Below are 26949 nucleotides of genomic sequence, written 5' to 3' on the forward strand. Positions count from 1 at the left end.
AAATGTTAATTGGGAAATAGTTTTACGTAGGGTAACAGAAACAACAGTATATTCGTATTACTAGGTGTCTCTTTCTATCAACCAAAAATTGTTTGCCTGTCTGGTCAAAAAGCGGGGTCATAACAGAGAACGCTATATTGTCGAGTTGTGTGCATCTCTTTTTAGCTAGTCGGCGTAATCGCGTGTTGTACAGACTGAAGAAGGAGCGAGGCCGCTTTGGAAGATGGTTTGGGTTGTCAAATAGCAACTGTCAACACAGAGGCGCTATTTTTTCCGAGCCATGGTGGCGTGCGGTTCGTCGTGCGTGATCCTGTGCATGAGATCGTTCGTTGTGTTGCGTTCAAATCAATTAAGAACCCAATAAGTGAGTGAAACAATACACTTGTTCAATGTGTTATGTGCATTTTGTTATATTTCTGTTTGTAAAGTGCATTACTTTTGGATGCGTGCATCTGCACACGAGCACGCTGGAATGTGGTGTATGGTGAAGAAATGTGTACAGATGGCGATAGACTTAAACCAGTTTAGGGATTTCCTATACATTTATCATCACTCCACAATATAATCATTATTCTAGATTGTGCAACTCGAGTTTAATCAAACAGCCACTGGGAGTGTGTGTGTGTGTTCTGGTCGGCTGGTCCTCGGTAGGGCGAGGTCATCGGTTGTGGAATTCTGGACAAATTCCTATACCTTATCGAATGTTCGATCTACAGAATCGTAACAACGCTACACGCTGTGGGATTATGCTGGTCTTATGCTGCTGTTGATTGTGTTTCCATGTATCGCCCATGGACGATGCTTGGTGCCGCTTTATGTGTGCCAGTGCAGCTTGTGTCGCTTTTCTCCCCTCTCATTCGTGTAGGAATTGAAAGGACCAGAGCAAAAGAGACGATCGTTTGAATCTGTCGTGGAGGTCATTCATTGCGTGTGGCTCGGTGCGTAAGCTGTTAGACAAATTTGTACTGTGCAATTATATGTAGCTTCCGCGTAGTACATTTATGAAAATGTTTCGCTAGTTGGTATGCGTTTTCCTTGCCCAGGGATCAGAGCTTAGTCATAGCCCTACCGCTTGAGAAGCGACTGCTGCATAACAAAGGAACCGGTGTTTTTTTATCCCTTGCCAATGCAGTTGCTAGTGTTTTGTTTGCTGTGCGTGTATTAGTGAAATCTGAATAGAGATGTATGATGAAGCTGCTGTGTGTGTATGTGTGTGTGTGTGCGTTAAATGATTGTGTATGTGTGTACGGTGCGCGACTCCAGAAGGGATAGCAAACGAGCAAAGAAGAATGCAATCTGTTCGGAAAGACTGAAAAGGGTGGGCAAAGGATAACAACAACATTACGCTCATGCACAGATGTTGATGCGATACGATGTGAGCACACTGTATGGCACACGGTGGTGCCATTGCCTAGCCAGTTTGTGGAGTAGTGTGCGTGGAATGCAGAAATATGCATTCTGATGCATTATGCATAGCCTGTGGTGACTATTTTTGCTGCTCGTTATGCACCAATGCAGGGCGTGATAGTTAAATTGCTTTCAACTAATCGCATTCCAACTGATCCGCTTTATTTACCGAAGTTTCATCAGCAACGAACGTACGCAGCGGTTTAAAAAGTTAACAAGTTGTATCTTTCAAATATTATTTACCTTCATATACCCATGCTTTAGAACATTTTCCAAGCATTCGACATAAAAAAGCATTCGTGCAATAGTGTTGATAAGTCTTGGATTATCAATAATTTTATAATATATTTTAGAAACATGTTTTCCATTATGCTTCAATTCAACAATCCGATTTGAAGTTTAACCAAGCATAGAATCCCCCACTAAATCAGGGTAGAATTGTGCATACAGATGCATGCCTATGCACACGGACGCATGAATGAAATTAATCTACTGAAACCATCGACGAATCTGGGACCCCGATGGCTCTCCTCATGCCCCGCGTGTATCGTTCCTGGTTCGCCGAAGGTTCATACTCAGAAACACACCGACACACACAATCCTCGAAGTAGCATTCTCGCCAAAGATCAGGAGAGGATCCATGAAGAAGGAGAACCCCCACGAAAGCAAGGATCAAAGGGAAAGCGAGAAAAAAGCCGGTTTGCCGGTAACAAACCCCTGTGGTACGTCACATTCCAATGGACCGCGGTGGCAGTATGTTGAATGCGTGCTCCTCTTAAATGCAAAGAGTCTGCGTTATGTTTTTGGGGTTTTCGGAAAAGAGGGACCGAATGTTGGGGAACAAACACATGCGATACAATGGCAACGTTTCTAAACACACTGTCGAGCAATAATGGTAGGGCCATTTTGGGTAGCAAGGGAGGCAAGGGTGAATGATGGCGTTTTCTTATTTAATGATTGGCGAAAAACAATGTGGTTTCATTCATGTTGCGTTGAAGTTAGTAGTTGCAGTAATACAAATTGTAATGAAATACGCTAAATTGTTCATGAAAAGTTAAAATCGTACCTTTTCTTGTACTCCATGAGTCTCAATGCAGTCTTGGCTCTCAAAGTCATGCTTTTCATAGTTCATAGTTTTTCATATTGCCCTTTTAGGCTCATTCTGTGCACACAAATCAGTGCTTCTAACGGTCTGTCGGGATAGAGTTCAACTGAATCTATAAGCTCATTTGTTTATCATCATAGCGGTGCTTTCTGGTGTCTATTGCCTGGTGTACTCTCCTCGGGCCTGTCCTTACCCGTCCTCCCATGTACACAGCATCAAATCAAACAGATGCAGCTGAATCGAATGTTTGAAAATAGCGGAAAAACCTCCTGGGTTCCACCCGTTTCCTATGCTCGTTTAGGCTGCACATTGCTGCAACCGCATTTTGTTGTGCTGTGAATACATCGAATCCGGTTCTACACGACGGTGGCTTATGGGTGTGTTGTGATCTCAGACACGAACTGCCGATAGGACGGCACACGCCAGAGTAAGATGATGCACAATAGTGGAGATGAAAATGCGCGCCTGTGTGGGTGGAATCGGATGGGATGCACTGCTTTCTCTGGCCCTATCATGCCCAGTATGGGTTTACCATTTGCATCGCGCGCCCTGCTCCGTTCTGCTTCCATTTTTGTTTGATTCAACACGCTGCGTTGGAAAATATAGAGTGCATCAAAATAAAGCCAGAGTATACTGCCACACCGAGGTGGGGCATCACAAGCAAAGTTCAACGATTTGTACATAAACTGCCACGCTTTTGTGTGCGTCTCTGTTCTGGCCGTCAGTGAGCGACGTGTGCTGTTGGTGCATCATCTGCGTTTGCGTCGTGGTGGGGTCGATTGCCCGTTGGATGAACTGATATTTTCAGTGCCCCATTCCCTCGGCTGGATATTTGTTTTGCCGATGCTCAGAACCATATGGGTTGAATTTTGAAACGGCAACTTCATTTCCATTCAGGATAGGCTGTAGCTTGTAGGTTTGCAGCATATATTAGGCAAAAATAAACCTATTGAGTTTGAACATTTTAATTATTGTTCTTACTCAACATATCGTATGTGCTAATCCGCGAGTAAACGCCCGCATTTCGTAACGCTTTAATGTAATGTGCTGAATATTGCATTGGCCCAAGCAGGTAATGGCCACATTAGAGGCTCTAGAGGCGAAAGAACTCCGCTGGAGCCAAAGCCTCTCTAAACCATACTAACAACAACAACAACACATTAGAGGCTCATCTGCGATGTAAAACTGTTGAAATGAAAACTGCAAGAGATAGCGATTACGATGATTTTAATTTTGTGTTTCCATTTTCCGACTGCAGATCGCGGGTGTGGTTGGAAAATTTGATATAATGAACCTTTCGGTTTTATGAATAACTTGTTTCTGCGCTTCTTTTTTTCGTCGACGTTCCGAACGATCCATCAGCACTTTTCCTCTAATTATACAACAACCGCCGTTTTTAGCGATCGTGAATTTAGCCGAAGTGAGTGAGAAAATCGAACAATAATCACCCCTCCGGGTTATTAAACGCTATGTGTAGTACTTTTTTTGCCTCACTTTTTCATGCTCGATCAATTGGCAGTCGATCATCGTGATGGAAATGCCGAAGGGTAAACTGTATCGGTATCTCGCGCCATCGCCATCGAGCAGAAAAACGAGCTGAATGTTTTGCAGGAAGGAAGAATAGGGAGAGAGAAAAAAAACGATATACAGCCATGGATCCGCCGGAAAGGTGTGTTTCCGTGGTGGGAACCACCCGAACGACGACTGCCCGGGAACTCTGGCAAAAGGGAAGGCTGATGGAAATTGAAGCACACGGTAGACTGATCCAATTGAAAGGGAGCGAACATGGTTCCGTCGAAATGCCCCGAAAAATTCGGCTGTTCGTGTAGTGTCTTGGGCATATATGCTAATGCACAGCGGTATATCGATTGACTGCCTGCGTGGTGCGATGGTGTGCCTCATCATAAACGATGTTAGACATGAAACTTCAATTTCCAAACCTCGCTGTTACAGTGCACGGGTCACGCGAGCATAACTCGTTTCTGTTGTTGTTGTTGTTGTTGTTGGTGTGTTGTGACCGCAAGAGTTTCTTTTCCTTGCCAAATCTACCTCGATCTCAGCCGTATTTGGGTAGAACTGTGTGCGGTTGCACACAATGACGCACCATCGGTGGCCCATTGGGCAATGTTGAAAAGATAAATTAAAAAAAAAAAACTCAATCACGCACGTTGGGAAACGGTCGTTGATTTTGGTAAACTGGCCTTGGTAGAATAGATTTGTAAAACTGCTATTGAATTTGTTGGAATTTTGAATGATTTCGTCGACAAAGATTCATATCGACATCAATAATTGAACAAAATTGTTTAATTACAAATATTATGCAGTGTTCTATTAATAATTCGTTAAATAAGATTAAAGGGGCTGGAATTCAATACATGCATTGCGGGACGTTTCGGTACGCTTGACCAGTATTTATTGTTCAACCCCCCCCCTACCATGGGGTGCATCCAACCAACCATATCACAAAAAATGGTACAGTTTGTTTGCTAACAAATCGTTTGCATGGTTCGAAATTAACTCATATTATGTTTGCATGTACAAGGGGTGTACAAGCAACATTAAAAAAAAATTCTCTCAATTTGTTGTATGAATGTTTTAGACGTGTGGTTGTATGCATAGATAGTTGAATTATGTTTTACTGTGCTAAATAGTAAGTGAGTTTTTTTTTAATGAAAGTTCACATACAAACAATTAAAGTTCTGTTATTTGCTTTATGCATATACTCACAAAAACTTCTCGGTCTAGGTTAAATTGTATAAAATAGAACAAATAGTTGAATGTTCTAGTGCGCCCGTGTTCGTCTTGAAATATGTACATTTAACACGTTTCATGGACAGAACGTGTGCGGCTTTGGATGGGTTTTTGCTCCCAGTTTGTGAAGCAAAAGGATAAGATAGATTGATTTATTTTTAAACTGCTTGCTCTAGAACGTGCTTTACCGTTGCAGCAGTGGCTAATGTTATGGGAACAGTTAGTTTGCAACTACCGAACAGCAACACACTTGTAGCGCAAACGTGTTAATATATTTCTTACGCTGCCTTACACTTTGAGTAAACAATAAGAATGAATTCAAAATTATCAAACGCAACAAGATGTAAATGGTGACAAACTGTTCCGAAAACACATTCAAATCAACACAATAGATCGATCGTGCGTCGATCGTAACATAACGAGCAGACATCCAAAACAAGCGTACATGCGTAAGTTAACACCTATCGGGCCTGGCGGGAATCTCCGCACCATCAGTAACGAAACAACGCTGCAAACGACCGGAAGATGCGGACAGGCGGACGGGCACGGGTTCATTAGCACGAGTTACCCGTGCCATGGATTTTAAGGCGCAGAACCATACACAGCCATTCGACGATCGTCGTGCTGCGTGTGTGAGGTACGCATGATTTCCAAGTGAAACAAAAAAGTATTGGTGGGCTGGCTGTTTTGAAGGTTTGCCCTTGTCCGGAAGTTGAACTTTTCTCTCCAGGTTTTCGCTTTGCTTTCGAGTGTTTTCTTATGCTCAAGCATAAGCTTCCTTTTCTCGTCCGGACCCGCACCAGCCTATAAACTTCCTCAATCTCACAATATTGTTATTGGCTGAGGGAGGGGGGCCTGAAGAGATGCTAACAAAACTTCCCCCGTTTCCGGAGCATGATGATGTGTGTGTGTGTGTGTGTGTGTGTGTGTGTGTGTGTGTGTGGTGCGGTGGTGATGATGGTGTATGGTACGGTATTCATCCCGCATATGGCAACAACTTCCGGTAGACGTGATTCGCGCAATAACGATCGCGTAGAGGGCGTACGGTTTACGCAGGGTACGGGGACTTCGAGTTCTTGCAAGTGGTCAGTGTGTGCATTTTTTGAAGAAGGAGCGTGATCGTCATGGCGCTGCTAAATGAGCATATGCAAACATAGAGATCGTTTAGTTATAACGTTACACTAAATTATAAATTCATCGTTTATTTATTTAGAGCATAGCTTTAGTTCAACATAAATGTGTCGTGAAAGTGTGTACCTGTGTGAAGCTGCTACAGTGTACAGTGTAATGAATGTGACGGTGAATGTGTTGATAATGTAACTAGCAGTGGTAAAAATTATGAGCCATAAATGTACAGCGCAATCCATACGTTATGTGAAACGTCATTGAAATCGGGCAGGAAGTGTGTGTAGATGTGTGTCTTGTGACAAATGGATGTGCATTAAATGAATTATAGAAAAAGTGAAGCGATCATGCCGAGCAAGAAAATTCGTAAAATAAAATCATTTTTATAGTTTCGATCATGTTTTGCATGCAGGGAAAAATGTGATTTAAATCTGTGCTGCACTGTTTGTGTTTGTGTTTGTGTGCGTGTGTGTCTGATGTGTTTGCGTCTGTGCTATCGCTCAAATGGTGAACGACAAGCAAATAGTCGGTTCGCTAATGCCTGCGGCATATATCCCATAATGTATACAAACCAGTTGTAAAAAATAAAGATTTGTGAATAGCGTAGTCCACTGCCATTTTCGTTCGCTTAGCTTAGCGAATAGTAAGAATTGTGAAATCATACGCAATCATACACCGCCTCAGCAAGATGGGTTTAGCATCATCAAAGGCCGTCAGCAGCATTGCCGTGTCTTCGTCGCATGCTGCTGGGAGCACCGATAAGGGCAATGGTCGGTTGAGCAAGGATAGTGTGATCGTCGAAACGAACTACGCTTCGATGTCAACAGACATTCAGCAGCCTTGCTCAATACTTCCGTCCCCGTCTGGTAGCAGTGGTATTGACACCTGGAAAACGTCTAGCTGTCACGTCCGCCAAGCTAGCATACGGTCCCGGAACCTGCAGCCCATGCCGGATGCGGGCGAACTTGATCGACGATTTGCGAAAGTCCTGGTAAGTAGATATGGCGCTGTCGGGACTGATTTATGTAAATGGAGTTTATCGTAGATATTTTACTTCCATCTTGAAGTTTTAAAACGAATATTATTTTAATGCTGAAAAGGAAATAAATTGTGCTTAGTAGCATGCTCGTCGTGTAGGGCTAAATATCCTGCTATGGGTAAATCAATAAGTAGCTGATCACTAGCCAAATCCATGAGTGGTACAGGCTGGCCTTGACCGAGAACGGTTGTTGTGCCAAAGAAGAATAAGAAGGAAGAAATGGATAGTAGCTTCAAAAACAGCGACAACATAACATTCCTGCTTTAAGTCAAAAGGTTTTCCTACTTTTTAAGCAAAAGATTAACCCTGAAGATCAGACCTCTACGTTACATTCGGGAAGCGTTACATGTCAAATTGAAATAACGCATTACGTTTTGACTATGAAGGTTAAACAATCTGTCCGAAGATCAAACAATTGGAAATTAAATGGACTTGTGGTATTTTGCTTAATACTTGGAGTTCGCCTGAACAGGGGAACCGTGGCTAAGGTGACCAAAGGCCGTCGTAGTGTATGTTTTTACATTTAGAAGATGTTATTTTGACGTTTCTTTCAAGATTATACTTTCTTGTAGTACGTGACATGGGTACATTGTACATAGATAAGAAGTTTGTTGATTTATAATATCATATAGTTCATTGTCTTATTGTAGAACAATACCTATGAAATCAAACTATCTATTGAATGGAAAATATGGTACAACAAGCTTACAGCAAACCTTTGATCACCTAAGATTAGAGCCCTCCTTTCAATTTAACAAAACGATACACAAGGCTTATTGTGTTTCAGTTTTGTTAAGTATAATGTCAAGATAACGTAGAAATTAGAATTTTGAAATTTATACCTTTTTACATTTTAACCTTGGAAAAGTCATCGCGAGCCGCTGTTTGGAGTTCCTCGAAGTAAAGAACTCCACAATGCAAATATCTTTAAAGGATCGTTCTTACATATCGCATGGTTTGAACCTTTCATGTTTTGTATCATTCGCTACCATGTGAAAACGATGGCACTTTGGTGTGTTCGTTAATGTCATAAAAAATGGAAATAAAGTAACGATAAAATATTGGTCAATGGGCAATTATCTGTATTTCCCATTCTACACCCACATTCTGTGTTTTTGCAAAAAAAGAAAACCCCCACAACAAACTCATATGCTGGCTGTGTGTGTGTGTGTGTGTGTGTGAACCAACAAGCCCCGTAGCGTGCAATTTCACACGCACGTTGGGAATTGGAAAAGGTGTTCTGAAGGTGCGGCAGCGCAACGATGGGAAATACCCAGGACGTGCCACGGGAGTGGTGGGATAGGTGTAGTACCATTTTGTTTGCTTGTACCTGTTCATAAAATTGCAAGAACATTCAAGTTCACAAGTCGGGCAACTGGTAAACTCCTTTAAGGTTTATTGCACAGAAAACGTATTTTTAATGTGTTGTTCCACGTGCAAGCTTGCCATATGGTTAAAATCATACAAAGCACCATAAGTTAGCTAGCACTGTAAAGCATGGAAACCACCATGAGTCATGAATGTCTTCAATTGGTTTTATCACAATGATTGGTCTGATTTGGGCCATTATCCATGACCCACTGATGAACTCATTCTGTCACACCCCACGGGTCTGGATCGCGGACCGCGAACCGACTACGACACCGAAGGTTATGGGGCAAATAAAAAGAAGAAGCAAAACGCATCAATCCCTCGGCAGCGCTTGACTCATATGATTCCTCGGTGTACTCGATTAAGAAATGACTTCATCAATCGTATAGGTTATGGAACGATAAAACGCCGGTACGCTTCTACAAGGGAACGCCGTTTTGCTTCAAAACATCAAGACAAGGCACGACGTCTGTAGAATCACTTGAGTCGTTCCAGACCACCTATCCCCCCACTACCCTCCCCAAGATGAGTGTATGTGTGGTGTTTTTTGTTGTTGTGTTGTTGTGTGCCGTTCCAGCCTGCGCACCACCAATACATGCTCTCGTTTGTCCAGAAGCTACGAGGGCGGATGTAGGGAGCATATGACTGAGCGAAACTTTGTTCGCGTTGAAGTTCGCCTTGAGCAGTTAAGCGCGCTTTTGTTGTGTCTCAAATTTGTACGGAGGATGTCAACGGCGTCTGAGGGGAACGATGTCATCCGTGTCGGTGCCATGAGGAGGGAAGGTTGGCAAGGCGGATGGTGGGATGCGGATGGTGTCACGGAAGATGAGATGTGCATAAATATTGACTCATCATCATCCGCCGTTCGCCTGTTAGGTCGATCTCTCAGTCGGGTGCTGTGCTGGAGCGGGGTTTTTTTGTGCGTGTGTGACTCTGCAGCTAAAATTCTCAGATGTTGCCAGCCAGCTTGTGGCGGGTGGTGTGCACACAGAAGAAGAAACATTATTTCCGGCGAAAGATGCATCTTGGAAGCGCATCGCTTTTTTATTTCATGCTTCCGGAACCCTGCATGTGCTGCAGTGTTTGTCCCCATGCCCGTTCCCACAGCTAGGCGCGCTGGTGGCTGTGCCCCGGAGTATGAAGCACGTATGTTTGCTGTAACTTGAACAGTGGTTCCATTTCATTCCAAGACGGATTTGCGTTCGCAGGAAACAGCCAACTTCGAATTACGCTTTCGATGACAAAGACGAAGACAATGGACGTTTCGGTTTTGCAATTTGATGTTCCATTTCTAAGTCCATGTGAGTGAAACAGCGTTTCATTCATTTTAAAATCATGTATCTGCTAAATGAATTACACCTATTAGCATCGTTATATTGTAAAGTCATTCTAATAGTTAGTTTTGTATGGAAAACTTTAGAGTTCTTTTTTGCATTGAAAAGCATAGCAAAGCAGTTGCGTTGTGTACCTCTTTCGATACGTTTGCTTGCAACACATCGATTCATTTTTGCACAAACTGCATATACGAAGTTGGGACTTTTTTTTTCCTCTCTACCCTCAACCACTTTCCGTCCAAAACTGCTGCCATCATCATCATCATCATCACCGCGGAAAGTGTGGGTCAAGAAGTATTGCGCAGGCATGACGTGCACCATAATAATTCCAGTCATTTGTTCCGCTGACTTAGCCAATGTTTAGTACACGTACAGGACGCTTGACACACTATTGGTATAGGTGCGGCCGCCACACGAGCTGCTGGAGAGCGAGATCGGGTTTCGCGATTAGTCGCTTGTACTAATACCACACTCATATCGTGCTATTATGCGATCACATTGTTGAGTTTTGAATACGTGTGCTGTTTAAATAGAAGACGTGTTCATTCATTTCACTGTTGGGGAATGGAAAACATCATTTGTTACAAACAAACGAGGAACCAACGCATACATTTATGATTAAATTGTGATTCTATTATAAGGTCGATGGGAACAAATTCGTTAAAACTGTGCAATCTAGAATGTGCTTAAAAGTTTGTAAAAAAGATGACGATTTCATTGCCCATTGATCGTGACGAATTTAAAAAGGGTCAAGGATGAATAAGTGGATTTCTTTCTGCACAGACCAAATGTTCATGCTTGAAAGCCAATTTGACATTGATTTTGATTATTAGTCTTTTTCTTCTTACTTGACACAACAATGTTAGTCAGTTTAGAGGCCTACCAAAGCCACTAATGAATAAGCTTGGCTACCTATCTGTGACTCATTTGGTGTAGTCATAGCATCATAGTCATATTCAGTCCAGCGTATGGGTGGCTGCGGTACATGCGGGAATTGAACGAATGATGAGTGGGTATGTGTAAAGTTGCGTAGGGGGGGGGGGGGGGTCCAGTGGTACAGTCGTCAACTCGAACGACTCAATAACATGCCCATGCGGCATGGGCTCAAGCCTCGAATGGACCATCCCCCCATAGAAAGGATTGATATCCGGCTACGTGGTTATTGAATTAAGTCTCGAAAGCCTGTATAGGCCGGCATGTCCGCGTAGGACATTACGCCAAATAGAAGACGTAAAATAAGATGTTATTAAGTCGTTAGAGTTCACAACTGTGCCACGAAACTGGCCCAATTTTAAATTTAGAGCATTTAGTTACTTCAAATGTTGCTCATTACAGTTTTTTTGGTTCAATTTAGAGTAAATATATGTGTTTTTTGGAATGAGCAAATTGGGTATTGGGTTTCTCTTTTTAATAATTTTATTTTAAATAATTTTTTTCTCTTTGGGTTTAACAGTTTTTATATTGCTTTATCGATTACTAATATATATTAATCATCACACGCTTGCGGTTGTATGACTACAACGCTTATTGTTGCATACCATTTGTAGTTTGAGGCTAAATAGATGCAAATAAGTGGATCCTTCATGCCGTATAGCACTGTATGACGTTGATGAAGAGCGATAGCTATTACCTTCAAATGTCCACTGATGGGATAGGAAGGTAGTAGGTAACGCTATTGCCATGGTCTCTTTAGTGGGGTGCGGCTTGATGTGGTTTAATGAAAATGACCGAAACTAAGAGGGCAATCAAATTTACGAGACCCTGAACTGTTGTTGTTGTTGTTTTTGTTGCGTGATACATATTGTAAAATGGGTTGAACATGCATGCCAATGTTGTGGTGGTTTTCAGTTTTTGCAGTCGAATATAAACGCCACAGTAGCTTGCATGCGTTGTTTGTAAGCTGTACAGCTTCTGTGGAGAGGTTTTTTCTTTCCATTGCCCAGAATTCAACGAGCTAAATCTCTGTTTCTTTTTGGGAATGAATCTAGCACATGATCGTTTTAAGGTAGGTGGGTTTATGCGTTTGTCGAACGCTGGAAACCAGCGTGTGTAAGGTCAATGGGAATGCTTTCACGATTTGTGCTGGCACATACACGAGCATAGCTTCATGTGCTTTCCGAATATTGTGTACACAAACACAAACGCTTGTTGTGGTTGTCGTTTTTCCAGCACGAAGAAACCGTCCCTTTCATCTGTTTCAAAGCGTACCAGTACGCAGATACGCACCCGCATGACAGGCGAGATGTTTTGGGATGAGTTTAAATTTGAAAGGGCAATACATCGACATACGAAGAGACGACATTGACAGCGACACTTTCCCTCATGTTTGGCAGTGGTGGATGCAGTATTGGGTGCTATCATACACAATAAAAGCAATGGCTGGAAGCCTCGTCAGTCTGCCTGCTGCTGCCTATTTGGTTGGCTGATACAACCAGAAATGGGCTACACCACTGATCCGATGCTTATCTTGTGTAACCATATTTGCGGTCTATCAAGACATGGCGGAAATAAGCAAGAACATCTCCTGCCATCGCAGCTGAGAGTCTTTGCTTTGTCAACAACGAATGCTTCCTGAGCGCGCTTCACCACCGCGCAGACCGCGGTCGGCGTAAAGTTCCGTAATGTCAAAGATTATCAGTGAAATGTTAATGCACAGCTGGCTGTTTTTTTGCGGCGGTACACTGTTATTCATCGTGAACCGGAACGTTTAAGTGCTTGCCGAGGGAGGACCGCTCGACGATCGTACGAACGAACGAACGAGCGAACGACGATCGTTTAAAGCCGTACACGCGCGAAAGGGCTTGAGATGTTTAGAGCCTGCCTGCCGCACTCTTTTGGGCCATTCGAATAGATGGCGGTGTTTCTGATTTTCGTCTAAAATCGTACGAGAACCAGACGGGGCACAACATTACCAGGGCGCCCAAATGCGCATAGCGTACAATTAATCACTCTCTGTTTGCTTACCACAAGTGACTGTGGAATGAATTGTGGTTGGGTGAAGCAGGGGGGGGGGGGGGGAATGGGAGGTTGCCGGGACTGATTGCATCTAGTGGAACCGGTTGAAAGAAGAAGCATCGTTCCAGAAATAACCACAACACCCTAAATGTTTTATTCCGGAATTTTCTCCCCCTCGGAAGGTCCATTAATTGGGGCTTGCTTTCCAATGTGAAGCATTGGTAAAATGTATACTTTTTGTCTGTTTATTTCTTTCTCTCTGCTGGATAATTAAACCAGAATTAAGCTTTCCGTTGCACACCCAACTGATAGAGGGAGGGCTTTAATGGGCAATGTGTATGAATCTCGATCGCTCCAAAGTTATTGCCTATCAAAACTAATAGGTGCCACAGCGCCAGTGAGTGACACCGCTAGACGAAACATGTGCGTTGAGATGCGATGCAATAAAATATTATTTTAAGAGTGTGCTTGAATCAAGTAAAACACTTTTCATGATAAAGGCATTGGAACAGTTCTAATTCTGTTTTTTTCCTTGCGTGTATGTGTGTTGAAATTCAACCCGGACCCGGGTTTGGTTATCAGTGTCATAAAATGTAGCCAAATTTACGCCCAACATGTGTTTATAATATAAGTGGCTTTCGTACATTCAACATTTATTCAATGTTGAAATAATATGATTTAAAATTTAAAAAACATTTTAAATTTCCCAGAAAAAAAACTGTTAACACTTGTAAGATACTGTTTTTATTGTGTTCAAATGTGTTGAAATACCTTCAAACGGGTCTAACACTTTATCCCTCCCAGCATTTGATCGGCCGTGACGTACGAAATGGCTTCACAGCTTACCGTGCATATTTGTTTGGCTGTGATCTGCTGTTGCGCACCTCCTACATGAAATTGCTCACGGAATCAACTTTCTTCGTTGGCTTTTGAAGCCCACGAACCTTGTCCTCAAGTGGGTGTTTTGATGTGTAACTGTAGAACTGAGTTAATTACGAAATAGTTTATTTGAATACCGGTTTGAGCGAATAAGCAACGATAGGTAGGTAGTCAGGGGACTGCTGTCGCCGAAGCGCATGCCGTTTCACGGTACAGCCTTTTTACAACAGTTTAAGCACGCGAGTTTAGTTTTAATTGTTTATTTTTTCTGCTTGTTAAAAGTGTTAAAATTGTATGTGTAATTGTACAAAATGGGCATCTTTATTATACATCTTCCATACAAATTAATCATTCGTAAACAGCAACAAATGGTTGTGAATAAATTCATACCAGAAATTTGTCTATTGGTTGTTAACACTCTGGGAGTACATTTTTCAGTATAACAAATGTATGTATACTGGCATAAAGCTAACCGTAAACACACTGTTGAAACAAGAAACCGAGATCTCGTAATCCAGCTCCAGCTTTCAGCCCTTTGAAAGCAGAGCGTTGGTTGTTAAATGTTTGTGTTAAAAAAAATCATGTTGAAGGGGAGAAAAAATCAATAAATGAGCAAAATAAGTTTATTGTTCTGTACGACAACTAATCAACTAATTTTACATGAACAGCTGCCAAAACAAATCTGTGTTTCGCACAAGCAAATGTTTTACTCCGAACCGGGTTTCTATTGCATATTTAAAAGTACACTTTTTTTTTCAACCTAAAATCTTAAGATCAAAACATTAAGTGAAATCCAATGCGAGCTTTCCTTCTATGAATCGCTTTATGCCTTATGCAACCAAACCCGAGGACTGATCGTAAACGTCACCATCCGCCCGCAACTCCGAAAAATTGCAAATTTTACGCTCATAGACAACTTTCGTGCATTTTACCACGGTGGGTATAGGGGAAAGCGGGGCAAAATGGGCATGTTAAGCAGTTTACTGAATATTCCTTTGAATATGCCTATGGTCTATGCTTTTGCGCACGTTTCGTGAAATGTATTTTCGTTCTATCTATTGTCTTGCTGTTCAGGAAAGCCCTTAAAATTCTTCCAGAAATATGTTTTCAAAATTATAACAGTTTTTACACGTTTTTATCTACAAAATCGAATCTTTTAAAGCTGTGCCTGTTATCATTATTGAGGCGACAAATACAACGCCAAAGCCTCACCAAGCGCGGTATGTCAAAAGCATCTGCCCATTTTGCCCCACGTGAAGCATTTTTGTATTTTTTGTTGTATTAGTAAAAATACGCAATCAATCGCCTTGCTTTCTTCAGAAAAATTGTATAGAAATATCTTATCTTCAAAATTATATCATCTAAAACTTCAACGCATCCCTGTGACACTGGTTTAAGCTTATTTTCGAAGCGACAAAAATTACATCAATATGCTACTAAGCCTTATTTTGTATTTTTCTGTTTTATTTGTTATGTAAGGGTAATGAAACTTACGTGGTGTTCATAGAACACTCTAATGAATATATTTTGAGCATTGGAAAGTATATTTGTAGTGAAATAATGCTTAAATCGAGAGTGCCCAATTTGCCCCACTTTCCCCTACGTTGTAAACGTACGATTCCTAGTTGGACGAGGCATGTGTCGCCATTAATCAACCCATTCCAAGGGGCCTTTACACAACCCACAGATCATTACGGTGCTTCTTTCCATAGCAACGAACAAACGCGGCGTCTGCGGACGGCTCTTCAGTCCCATCTATTGCCCATATGAGACGAATCGAACGCCGACTTAAACTATGTAAGGAGTTTTATTATACATTCGTACTGCGCCGCTTCTGTTGATGATGCTTTTTTATTATGCCTTTGCGCACGAGAATAACAAACCTTGCACAGTTTTGCGACCTAATTTTCCGGCCCGGTGTGGCGGTTATGCTATGTTTGAAGATCTTTCATCGTACGCCCAGTCAACTGAACGAAAGTAAAAACAATTTGTAGTGCATTCCGTCAGATTTATGCCCACTCCATACACTTTACGCTCATTAACCTTTATGTACTTACGTTATGTACTCTAGTGTAGTGGCCGGGATGGTTAATGTTCTTGTTAATGTTAATGCAAATAATAGAGAGAAATGAAAATCTGTTTAATTAAAAACGAATACTGAATGCGCAATATATTATTCGATTATTTGTTTTGTTCTAATAAGCTTACACTCACTTTATTTTATAATTGCAGGCATCGATGGACCTTCCACCGGATAAAGCAAAGTTGCTGAAGAACTATGATAACGAGAAAAAATGGGACATCATATGTGATCAGGTAAGTTCGCCAACGATAGAAAGGGAATCTAACAATGATGCGTCGATTAGCATAGCAAAGCGTTGATTCATGTGCTTGCTATTGTATATGTGCAGTATGTACTTTGGCATGTAGAACTGTTGAATTTCACACTGTGAGATAGCCGATGTGAACATGGGAAAGTATGTTGATTGCATGATTATGTGGCTTATGCACATACTGCGTCCCCATAGCCCACACTACTGCAGCAGCAATGCGATCGATTGTTGTTGCCTTCAACCGATCATGCCAAACCTTTCATTTAATCAAGCTCGGATAAATGCTAGCATGGCGTGTATGTCATGCGAAGATTTATTGTTCAATTACACCACCACCAGTTCCGTTTAACCTCCGGATAAAAGCTTTCTATGAGTTATGTACCGTCCAGTGATGGTGGTAACCGTGGTGTGTGAGTATCGAACTGCAAAGAGGGAGATGAAGGTTTCCGAATAGATTATCGCAAAAAGCTTTGAATTCTCAGCATTGTATTCCGCATGCCACGTCACTTGTGTGGCTTGTAGGTTGCCTATGACATCATCGTTTGGAATGCTTTCTTTAAAGGTTTTTTCTTTTCTTTTTCATACATGCGTATGCACGTTGTTCTTTGTGCTGTAGAAGCAATGTTCTAGAGAATAGGAAAAGTTCAGGTAAAAAGGGCGAAGAAAATTGCGCTACTCAAACACCTTTCCCTAGGCAATGATAATTGCAGGCCAACAGTTGGTTTACAAATATAAAATTGTATCGTTATTGAACTATTTCTTGATTATTAAAGCTTCTGCTATTGAATGGCTCTGAGCTGTAAAATGATCGTTGTGCTAAACACATCATCTTTACATATTCTTTATAACAGGTTTTGATAGTTAGCCACATGTCGCATGAGGTGTTAAACGATCATTTGTTAGCATCAACACCGTTATCATGTGGAATATTACAGGCTATTGTTAATTTAGTTTTATTTAATAATGTGTTTCAGCGAAACCATTCTCCAGCATATTGGTTTTATTTTGTTTTTTTCTTCTTTCAAATTAGTTGGCTTTTTGTAATTTAAATACCGTTTGTGCGCACCCTTGAATAATAATCATGCACCTTCGTGCAGCGAAACAATAAATTGCGGTCAATTGGTAAGATCACTTTACCAAATGTCTCAACGTTTTGTATTGGTCAATATTATCCATCGCAATCCATGGTGCAATTGGTATAAGTAATGCGTTTAAAGGCTCACTCGAATGGGCCGTCTGTACCGTGTCCTACACACTGTTCATTCATTCGCAATTCGTGCCACAACAGTAAATGCATCATCACTTGGCACAGGGCATGGTTTAGCTAGCTGTGTTCGCTTTACACAACTCCCGAGCGATTGATTCACCTATTAAGAACCAGATCGCAGTGCATCAGCGTAAAGCGGCCGTACTTTTGGCTGCAAATTGATTTGCGAACTCAAAAACAAATCTACCTTTACGATTGCATAAGACAATACCTTCACCGTTAGTGATTATTTGGAAATTTCAAGTCGGACAAGGTGTGAAGCAGTGGCGATTCGTGATATTTGTTTGCAGCAAAATGGTTCCGATTTGAAATAAATTTTATAATCACAAGAAAAAGATGTATAATTTTCAGTACAGTAAACAAAAACATTTAACAGCAAAGCAGTTTTTCAACGCTATTCCATGTGGTTGATGTAATCGCCTATGAATGGTCTAGGGAGCTCTATCCCGCACTCCATTGACGTCTCGTAAACAGTATGAACTTTAGAAGGTCATACGTCGTCTTGGAAGGTAGTTTACAAAAGCAAACTCGTTTGGTTAGTAATGGATCGTTAGGCCACTTTTGCCTGGAGGATTATGTCATTAATCTTTTTGATATTAGTGAGCAGTAAGCATGCAAACACTGAAACTACTACTACTACTACTGAAACAAATACTACTATTACTACCACTGCTACTACTGCTGAATGAATTACGTTATGTACACTCGCGATTATGCGTGTGTGTTGTTGAGCGTTATGCATTAATATACTGTTTTAATGGAAATGTATCGTCATTATGACGACTTATTTACTTCTCAGACGGACAAAAGCTTTACTGAAACAATAAAAAGGATTTCAAAGCGGGTTCAAAATAACACGCACTACTCTACTGGGGTATATACTCAGAGACAATAACTTATTTATAGCGACCTTTTAATGCAAAGCTACGTTTGTGTAAATATTTATACTATCGAGAGAAAAAATGAAAACAAAAGGACAAACAACTACATTCCTGGCAAAGTGCAGTGTAACGATATTATATTGTACACAATTGTTTGTCCATTCCATTTGTTCGCGAATGATGATTGGTCGAGCACTGTTCGTCGTGTTCGTTGTATTATTGTTGTCGGAAGTTGTCGTTTATATGCAATTTGCTTAGACCTAGGGCACAACCCCCCGTTGATGTGCACGTTTGTGCAATATCAAGTAACGCTGATACAACAGTACAATAGAAGACATCATTTCTTGCTTTAACAATGTGTAATATTCGTCAATTTTGCAATTTGAATGGCATATGGATGACATTTCCATGCAATTGGGCTAGTGTTTAGTTAGGGCTAGCTTCACTGCGTTGTCCAATGCAGCTGCAAATCATGTCAGAAGGATACGCAGCATTTTTTAATACAACAGCCCCCAGTACATTTGGTTTATTTATGTTTGTGGTGTGGTTTGATAAGCCAACACAGCCTATCACTTTCACTACGTTTGTTACGAGCTAGAGTCTCTCTCTCTCGGTCGGCTAAGATAATGAAACTGTGAAGTTAATAATAACAAGGACTGTTGTGCAACGCGATTCAATATGCACTACATTTCGTGTTTACTTTGTCGGTCGCTTCGTATTTGCGTTTGCTAGCTGATGCATTTTGACCGACTGACCTCCCTTTCTCCCTCTCTTGCTAGTCGTTAACGCCATGATGCTCAGACGTCGCCGCCAGTAGAGAGGAGGCCACACATGGCGTGGCGCTGTGAGCTGTTAAAATATGAGATCATTTTGCGATAAGTGTCCAAAGGTACTGGTGATGTAAGGCCACGCTGTAGGTATTTGATCATCTCATGCCTAATGCATAGCAGATCGATCACACCCGAAGAAACCTAAATATTCAACCTTTCCATCGAGTGGTATTGCTCTACAAGTTGAAGAGAGCGTGGTTGCTTGCGGAACGAATGCCGAGTAGTCTGCACTCACAGCATGATTATATCATTCCGGGAGAAAATAGTTTTAAAAATAACTTGTATAAATAAATTGCCCTCAATTCGCAGAATTGATAACGATAACACTTAAGCTGGGAGGCGTTTCCTGGCAGGAGGCGTAAACAACATGATTCATTCCTTGTATTCATGCTTATTTTATACTCTTTTTTTCTTCCCACCCCAAAGGAAATGGTGCACGCAAAAGATCCTCCGGCACACTATCTCACCAAGCTCCGCACCTATCTCGATCCCAAGGCGTCCCGAAGTCACAGGGTAAGTAAAACGGACGACGTATCGCATCAAGGCGGATGCAACAGAGAACATCGATGGTAGGATTGCATTACAACACAGATTCCACATTTTTCTTCTGCGCGGTGTTATTTGAGCCTTTTCAACTCGAATCTCCCGACATCGGAAGTTCTATGTTCCTGTTGGCTGCCGATGCATAGGTTGGTTGGTTGGTTGGATGGGTTTGAAATGGCCCTGAAACCGTTTCCTGGACGCGAGAGTAGTAATGTGACCAATGCTTTAAAGTAACTGCAGTAGAAGTTGATTTACGGCTTGATATCGACTTTCGCACCACCCGCCCTCAAACGTTGTGCCTCATTGGGCCTGGGAGCGGATTCGCTCCCAGCTTTAAGATGGTGGGCGAATGGTGGGAGGAGGGAGGAAGGAGGCGATCAATTTACCCGCAAAACTAATGCCATTTACGTTTCTCACCTAAAAGGGAAATCAACCATGCTGAACGACCATTGGCGATCGCCGTATCGCTGTCACGTTACGCGATCGATTTCGATCAGCTTGAGAGAAGTCTTGCGACGCAAGTTCGTGTCCAAAGGCATGCAATATTTTACGGCTTCATGGTAATGAAGGAGTGCATTGTTTTTTTTGTGTTATTGCTTACTTAGCAAAAGTCATTTCCAGCGGGACGTACTGCGTACTAGGCTAGTGCATTTTATTGTATATGTACAAACAGTAAGGTAGAAAAAAGGGTGTTCTAGAAGTGTTATAAGCTAGTATTGTTTATAGGTAAATGATGTAAGATCCTTATAAAAGTAACGAGACAGCTTTGCAGAAAAGACTTTATTGCACCAGTTTTAATGTCCTCGCATGATACGACCAGCAATGTAATGGTAGTTTCGCCCTTTCCCACAGAAGCGGAAGATGGTTGGCGAATCAACATCGACACAGGTTTTGCGCGATCTGGAAATTTCCCTTCGAACTAACCATATCGAGTGGGTGAAGGAGTTTCTGGACGAAGAAAACCAGGGTCTCGACGCATTGATAGATTATCTCAGCTTTCGGTTGACCATGATGCGGCACGAACAGCGTATCCTGGAAGCAAAGTCAGAATCGGACGAAGGCCTAACGACGAAAGAGACAGCGGCCAACAGTTCGTACGGGAGCAACGAAACTAATCACAAGATTGCACCAAACGGGTTCATGCGTCCCGGTCTGGGTGACATGCTGGACAGCCCCAGCATAAAGCGCCGTTCCCGCCACATCGCAAAACTCAACATGGGCCTGACGACGGATGACATTCACGTGTGCATTATGTGCATGCGGGCCATCATGAACAACAAGTACGGATTCAACATGGTCATCCAGCACCGGGAAGCGATCAACTGCATCGCACTCAGCTTGATCCACAAATCGCTGCGCACCAAGGCGCTGGTGCTGGAGCTGCTGGCGGCCATTTGCTTAGTGAAGGGTGGGCATGAAATCATCCTGTGCGCGTTTGACAACTTTAAGAAAGTGTGCTCCGAGCAGCGCCGCTTCCAGACGCTGATGGAATATTTTATGAACTACGAGCTGTTTAACATCGACTTTATGGTGGCGTGTATGCAATTCGTTAACATTGTCGTCCACTCGGTGGAAGATATGAACTACCGGGTGCACCTGCAGTACGAGTTCACAGCGCTCGGGCTAGACGAGTATCTGGAGAAGCTCCGGCTGACGGAATCGGAGGAGCTGCACGTTCAAATTTCAGCCTACTTGGACAACGTGTTCGATGTGGCTGCCCTGATGGAGGACAGCGAAACGAAAACGGCCGCGCTCGAACGTGTCAACGAGCTGGAAGACGAGCTTGGCCGAGCGCTGGATCAGGCCAGCGAAATAGAGCGGGAAGCACTGTTCAAGATCGGGGAGCTGGAGGCAGAGCTGAGCCGAACGCGCAACGAACGGGACGATTTGTACAACAAGCAGCTGGTGGTGGAAGACGAAATCGTAAAGCTAAAGCGCGCTCTGAAACAACACGAGCAAGAATCCCAAAGCCGACAGTCAATGCTCCTCGAGCTGGAGAATCTCACCAAAACGCTTCCCAAAGGTACGTCAATTGCAGACGTATCGAACCTCCTGGCGAAGGGAGGCTTGTCCGAGCTTAGTCCTACGGGTGCAGCTGGCGCTGGTGCAGGTGGTCAGCAGCAAGCACCACCGATACCGCCCCCACCGGCCCCGCCAATACCACCCTCGGCCGCAAATGCTCCCATGCCTCCTCCACCACCCTGTCCGCCTGCACCGCCCAGCGGACTGTCGAACGGTGGTGAACCACCGAAAGCTCCCCCCAAACCGCCGTCATTCATTCCAGTACCACCGCCGATGGGTGGACCATATGGTGGCAACAACGCACTGCACTGCACGGACGGTGCAATGACGATAAAGCGCAAGGTGCAGCCAAAATACAAGCTACCCACGCTCAACTGGGTAGCGCTGAAACCGAACCAGGTTCGTGGCACGATCTTTAATGAGTTGGATGACGAGAAACTGCACCGGCAGATAGACTTTGTCGATTTCGAGGAGCGGTTCAAGATCGGTATGGGCGGGCCGGTAACCAACGGCAACTGTGATATGGACGGGTTGACGGCATTCCCCAGCAAACGGTTCAAGAAACCCGAGCACATTTCCCTGCTCGAACACACGAGATTAAGAAACATTGGTAAGACTGGCTGCCGCGAACGACTTAAGCTCTATACATACACGCACCCATTCACTAAATTGTGTCCTTCAATTGATTCTTCTCTTTACAGCAATATCTCGAAGAAAGCTAGAAATGCCCGCGGAAACCGTTATCAAAGCGATCAACAATCTCGATCTCAAGCTCCTGTCGCTGGAAAATGTGGAACTGCTGCAAAAGATGACACCGACCGACCAGGAACAGAAGCTCTACAAAGAGTATGTGATAGAGAAGAAAGATCTGAACCAGCTGACGGAGGAGGACAAGTTTATGCTGCAACTGACGAAAGTCGAACGAATCTCATCGAAACTATCGATAATGAACTACATTGGGAACTTTTTCGAAAGCTGGCATCTCATTAGTCCGGTAAGCTGTCGTCGGGTGCTCTACTCCTTATTCCCTTCCCTTATTCACATTCGCTAACGTGGGTTTGGGTTTTAAATATTTTCCAGCAAGTGTACTCCATCATTTCCGCATCCTCCTCAATCAAGTCGTCGAAAAAGTTCCGCGCAGTGCTGGAAGTGATTTTGGCATTTGGCAATTATCTGAACAGCAGCAAGCGCGGTCCTGCCTACGGCTTCAAGCTGCAATCGCTCGACACGCTGCTCGACACCAAGTCGAACGACAAGCGCATGAGCCTGATGCACTACATTGTGGCTACCATTCGACAGAAGTTTCCCGAGCTGATGAACTTCGATACGGAGCTGTTCTGCATCGACAAGGCAGCGCAGGTATCCCTCGAGATGCTCATTTCCGATGTGAACGAGCTCGAGAAGGGCATGGAAACGGTACGCAAGGAAGCGGATCTACGTGGCAAAGGCACGCAGAGCCATGTGTTGCGAGATTTTCTGGCGAACTCGGAAGAAAAGTTGAAAAAAATCCGCTCGGATTGTAAAACGGCACAGGTATGGCACACAACATGGACTGAAATGTAAGTGAATAATGACTAATACTTCTGTCTTTTTCTTCTTCTTTGTGTGTGACAGGAATCCTTCAAAGAGTGCATTGAATACTTTGGCGAATCATCACGAAATGCAGATGCAAATGCATTCTTTTCATTGCTAGTCCGATTCGTACGAGCATTTAAGGTATGGGTATGGGCACAATGGCAAATGGTCAAACATAGCTAAGCATAATATCGCTAGCGAAATTAATATAGGATAAAGGTGGCAATAACTCTAGAAATATTTAACGCAATCTATCATCTTACTTGCAGATCTGTGATCAGGAAAACGAACAACGACGACGGTTAGAGGCGGCTGCCCTACAAGCGTCCACCAAGAAGGACGAAGAAGAGCAGGTGGTGCTACGGAATAATAAAATCAATAATCAAAAGAAGCAACAGGTACGCCCCTTGGCCGATGGTAACCCTCTCCGACTATCGACTGCCTTTCTGCAAAATCTAACCCAAATGAATCGGGAACTGCAACACGTGTTTGGCTCTGGTAGCTCTTATGTTAGCTGATTCTAGAACGTTTTCATATCCGGTTCAAAACATATGCTTAGAGTTTACCAAGTTTTGCTCCAATGAGTGTGTTAGTGGTTTGTTGTTACTGTTGTTCTTTGAGGAGGATTTCATTGCTTGGTTAATGTCGCGAAGTGTGTGCTTGGTTAAGTAATTAGTGTGTGCACTAATAATTTAGTATAATTCGTGTGTATAATAATATTTCATCGCTTCAAATGGTTATGTTGTGTTTACTTTATGAAAACGGGATCCATTTATTGACTCAAACTTCATAATGTTTCTTATTCATTACTATCTTTTGGTCTTTGGTTGTGTATATTGATAAGTGCCTTATATAGCGCGAAACTTGGGTTCAATTTGTTTCGCGGTTCAATCCATATAAAAACGTGCATTAAAAAAACACACACTCAGAATGTCGATTGATGCGAACCATTAATTATTTAAGTATCGCATTTGCATTTGTATGGGTTGGTGGCTATATAATAGAGTACATTTAACTATAATTCTTAAGAAGCTAACCGATCAGCACGACGAAAATGTAAAACAATGAAGCAAAAGTTGCGTTTGATAACTTTGGCGATCTTGAAAAGCTTTGCGTGACACTATGCACTGGGTCTACTTCACTGGTGTGAAAGGAATAAACCATTTCAGACGCAACATTGCGATTATACAAAGGCGTAGTTGTACCAAAGTATCTACGACAGAAATGGATAACGCATTTCAAACACAAAACCAAACGAGAATGCATTTCAAGCAATTGTATTGTAGCTAGTAACATTAAATTGCATTTTTAGTTACAAACGAAGCATTACGTTTTTCATTAATATTAAACTAACCACCGGTAACGATAGCTTTCAATTTTCCTGCAATACGGTCTGGAATATTGTAAAATATTTGTACGTTCATTGTTTCATTGCGTGCCATATTTTTGTAACATTACGTGTGTGCATCTGATGCCTAATTTCGATGCTGCTAATTAGCGTGTGAAAACTTTTGCCTTAATTTTTTATACTGTTAATCTATTCTGTTTTTGCATAACTTTACAATTCATATTCGGTGTGTGTATACATTACTAGATATAAGTTTTTCCTACTATATAATTAATAAATTAACAGCGATCAAACGAGTAGAAAGCCGCACTCCGTCATTTAGATGCCGTTTGGTGAAGCAGGGGGAGGGGGAGGGGAGTGGGAGGGCTTGAATTGAGTTTTTACTGTGTTTTATTTTATTGTTTATTTTTGTTTTTAATGAATGGTTGTGGTTGGTAAGATTTTCTCTTCTGTTTTTATATTGCTTTAATTCACGCTTTGGCTAATTGTGTGCACTGAAGTATTATTTCTTCTACCCTTATGTTTGTACAATAAGTTAATCCTGCACCAAGACTATTTTTAGACAGTGATTTAATTGTGTGCTAATGCATTAAAATTTATGAATAAATAATTTTTTTATCGCACGGTTTTTCTTGCGTTGCTTGTTACTCAGCATTTGGCACTGTACTACATACTACTAAAACAAACATCTATTACACCCAAAATTTTACTTACATTGTATACATGTACTAAAAATAAACACCTTTTCAATCACAATTAAACACAAACGGTGCAAGATAACACTATGAAGCATAATGCGCACCTTCATGGTATCGTCACAGTCTTCGTCACGAACTGAACGCAATGCTACTGCTACTCTCGTACTTTTGATTTGCAGGAAGCTGTCATCAACGAGCTTAAGCTGAAAGCGCATGCCGTGCGCGAAAAGAAACTGCTGCAGCAGGACGAGGTTTACAACGGAGCGCTGGAAGACATACTGCTGGGACTGAAAAACGAACCCTATCGGCGCGCGGATGCGGTACGGAGAAGTCAACGCAGAAGGATCGATAGCAATAGGCTCTCGCGAACGATGGAGGAAGTGGAGGTATAGGATCGATCGGTGCAAACTATTCCAATCCGATGCGCTTGAACAGTGTAAAAGTTGTATAATTTATAAAAATAAGTTGTTTTTTTTTTTTGTGCGTGTGTCGTAGGCTACATAGTGATTATAAGTTTTTCTTGCAGAACATTTTGTATATTATTTGAAGCAATTGTTAGTGATGTCCCGTAATGTATCATATATCGGTTTAGCAGGGTGTATATATAAATGATTTTAAAACATTTGTTCAAAAGCTTGGAAGAGAATTGGTTTTATTGGTTTGTTCCTATAATTTTTGCCTGTAAGACATCCATATCATTTGAAACGAATGTACCATTGCCAATATTTTGACACAGTTTTGCGCAAGAAACCCCCGAACGAATGACAATATGCGTATAATCTATACACATTCCATACACGTGCGATTTTATATTGCACCAAAAAGCACGTTGCATTTAATATACAGTAGATTACAAACACGGCACAAAAGTCTGTCTTTTACAAAACCAATTTATAATAAAAGGGGTTTTCTAATTAGTTTTAAAAACTTCGTTCGCATAGCTTACGCAATTACACTAACGCGCGCGAAATCACGTCGCGCGTAGGACTTTATTGGTTCGGTGAAGTTGGGAAATGCCTTGAAACTGCACAACAACATGCCTGAACACTGTGACTGAGGACTGATTGAAAAAAAGGGAACTTTTTGGACATTTTTACAAGCTTACTCACTTATCCGGCGCAACCAGGTAGTAGAAATGCCAATCACCAATAACTGTTTGCGTCCCAATACATGACAGCACAAAGGCATTGTAGGTCTATACACTAGGCGAAATAAGTGAAACAATCACTGTTGGTGCTTACTAAATTGAACGAAACAAAACAATGACGGTAAAAGATTTTTTAAAATATCAACTACACGCCACAAATAACAACATGATTCTATCCACCATAATTATGGCATAAAAACAAATCTTAAGGATTGTCAAAATATTCTTGTGAAAGATATGTATCACATTTCTAGCTTTTGCATAAATATACATGCATACATTAAGTAACGATGTTTGTACCTGTTGTCTTTTAATAGTTGTTTTAGAGTGTGTGCCTTT

The 26949-nt window shown here is 42.1% G+C and overlaps 1 protein-coding gene across 7 annotated transcripts; it reads left to right on the forward strand.

The window, feature by feature from the left end:
- Window positions 1-149: 149 nt before the first annotated feature.
- LOC1278418 (formin-like protein) lies at window positions 150-26898 on the forward strand. 7 transcript variants are annotated; one of them, XM_061651206.1, is made up of 10 exons: window positions 150-364; window positions 6477-7379; window positions 16199-16282; window positions 19704-19790; window positions 20673-22452; window positions 22544-22836; window positions 22923-23375; window positions 23457-23558; window positions 23687-23815; window positions 25643-26898. In XM_061651206.1, the coding sequence occupies exons 2-10, from the start codon at window positions 7077-7079 to the stop codon at window positions 25853-25855; spliced, it is 3444 nt and encodes a 1147-aa protein (XP_061507190.1). In that variant the 5' UTR covers window positions 150-364; window positions 6477-7076; the 3' UTR covers window positions 25856-26898. The 7 variants fall into 7 exon arrangements, with proteins under 7 accessions (XP_061507190.1, XP_061507185.1, XP_061507191.1 ...); XM_061651201.1 differs by having other exon boundaries at window positions 208-364; window positions 20655-22452; XM_061651207.1 differs by having other exon boundaries at window positions 261-496.
- The last annotated feature ends 51 nt before the right edge of the window (window positions 26899-26949 follow it).

Source organism: Anopheles gambiae, chromosome 2 (assembly GCF_943734735.2).
Source record: "Anopheles gambiae chromosome 2, idAnoGambNW_F1_1, whole genome shotgun sequence".
Lineage (NCBI taxonomy): Eukaryota > Metazoa > Arthropoda > Insecta > Diptera > Culicidae > Anopheles > Anopheles gambiae.

What these genes read in the sequence shown, in the direction of transcription:
- LOC1278418 (XM_061651201.1), top strand. Translation starts at nt 7,077, where the DNA reads ATGGGTTTAGCATCATCAAAGGCCGTCAGCAGCATTGCCGTGTCTTCG. An exon ending in GACGATTTGCGAAAGTCCTG is followed by an intron (nt 7,380 to 16,198) that starts GTAAGTAGATAT and finishes TTATAATTGCAG; the next exon opens with GCATCGATGGACCTTCCACC. An exon ending in CACGAGATTAAGAAACATTG is followed by an intron (nt 22,453 to 22,543) that starts GTAAGACTGGCT and finishes TTCTCTTTACAG; the next exon opens with CAATATCTCGAAGAAAGCTA.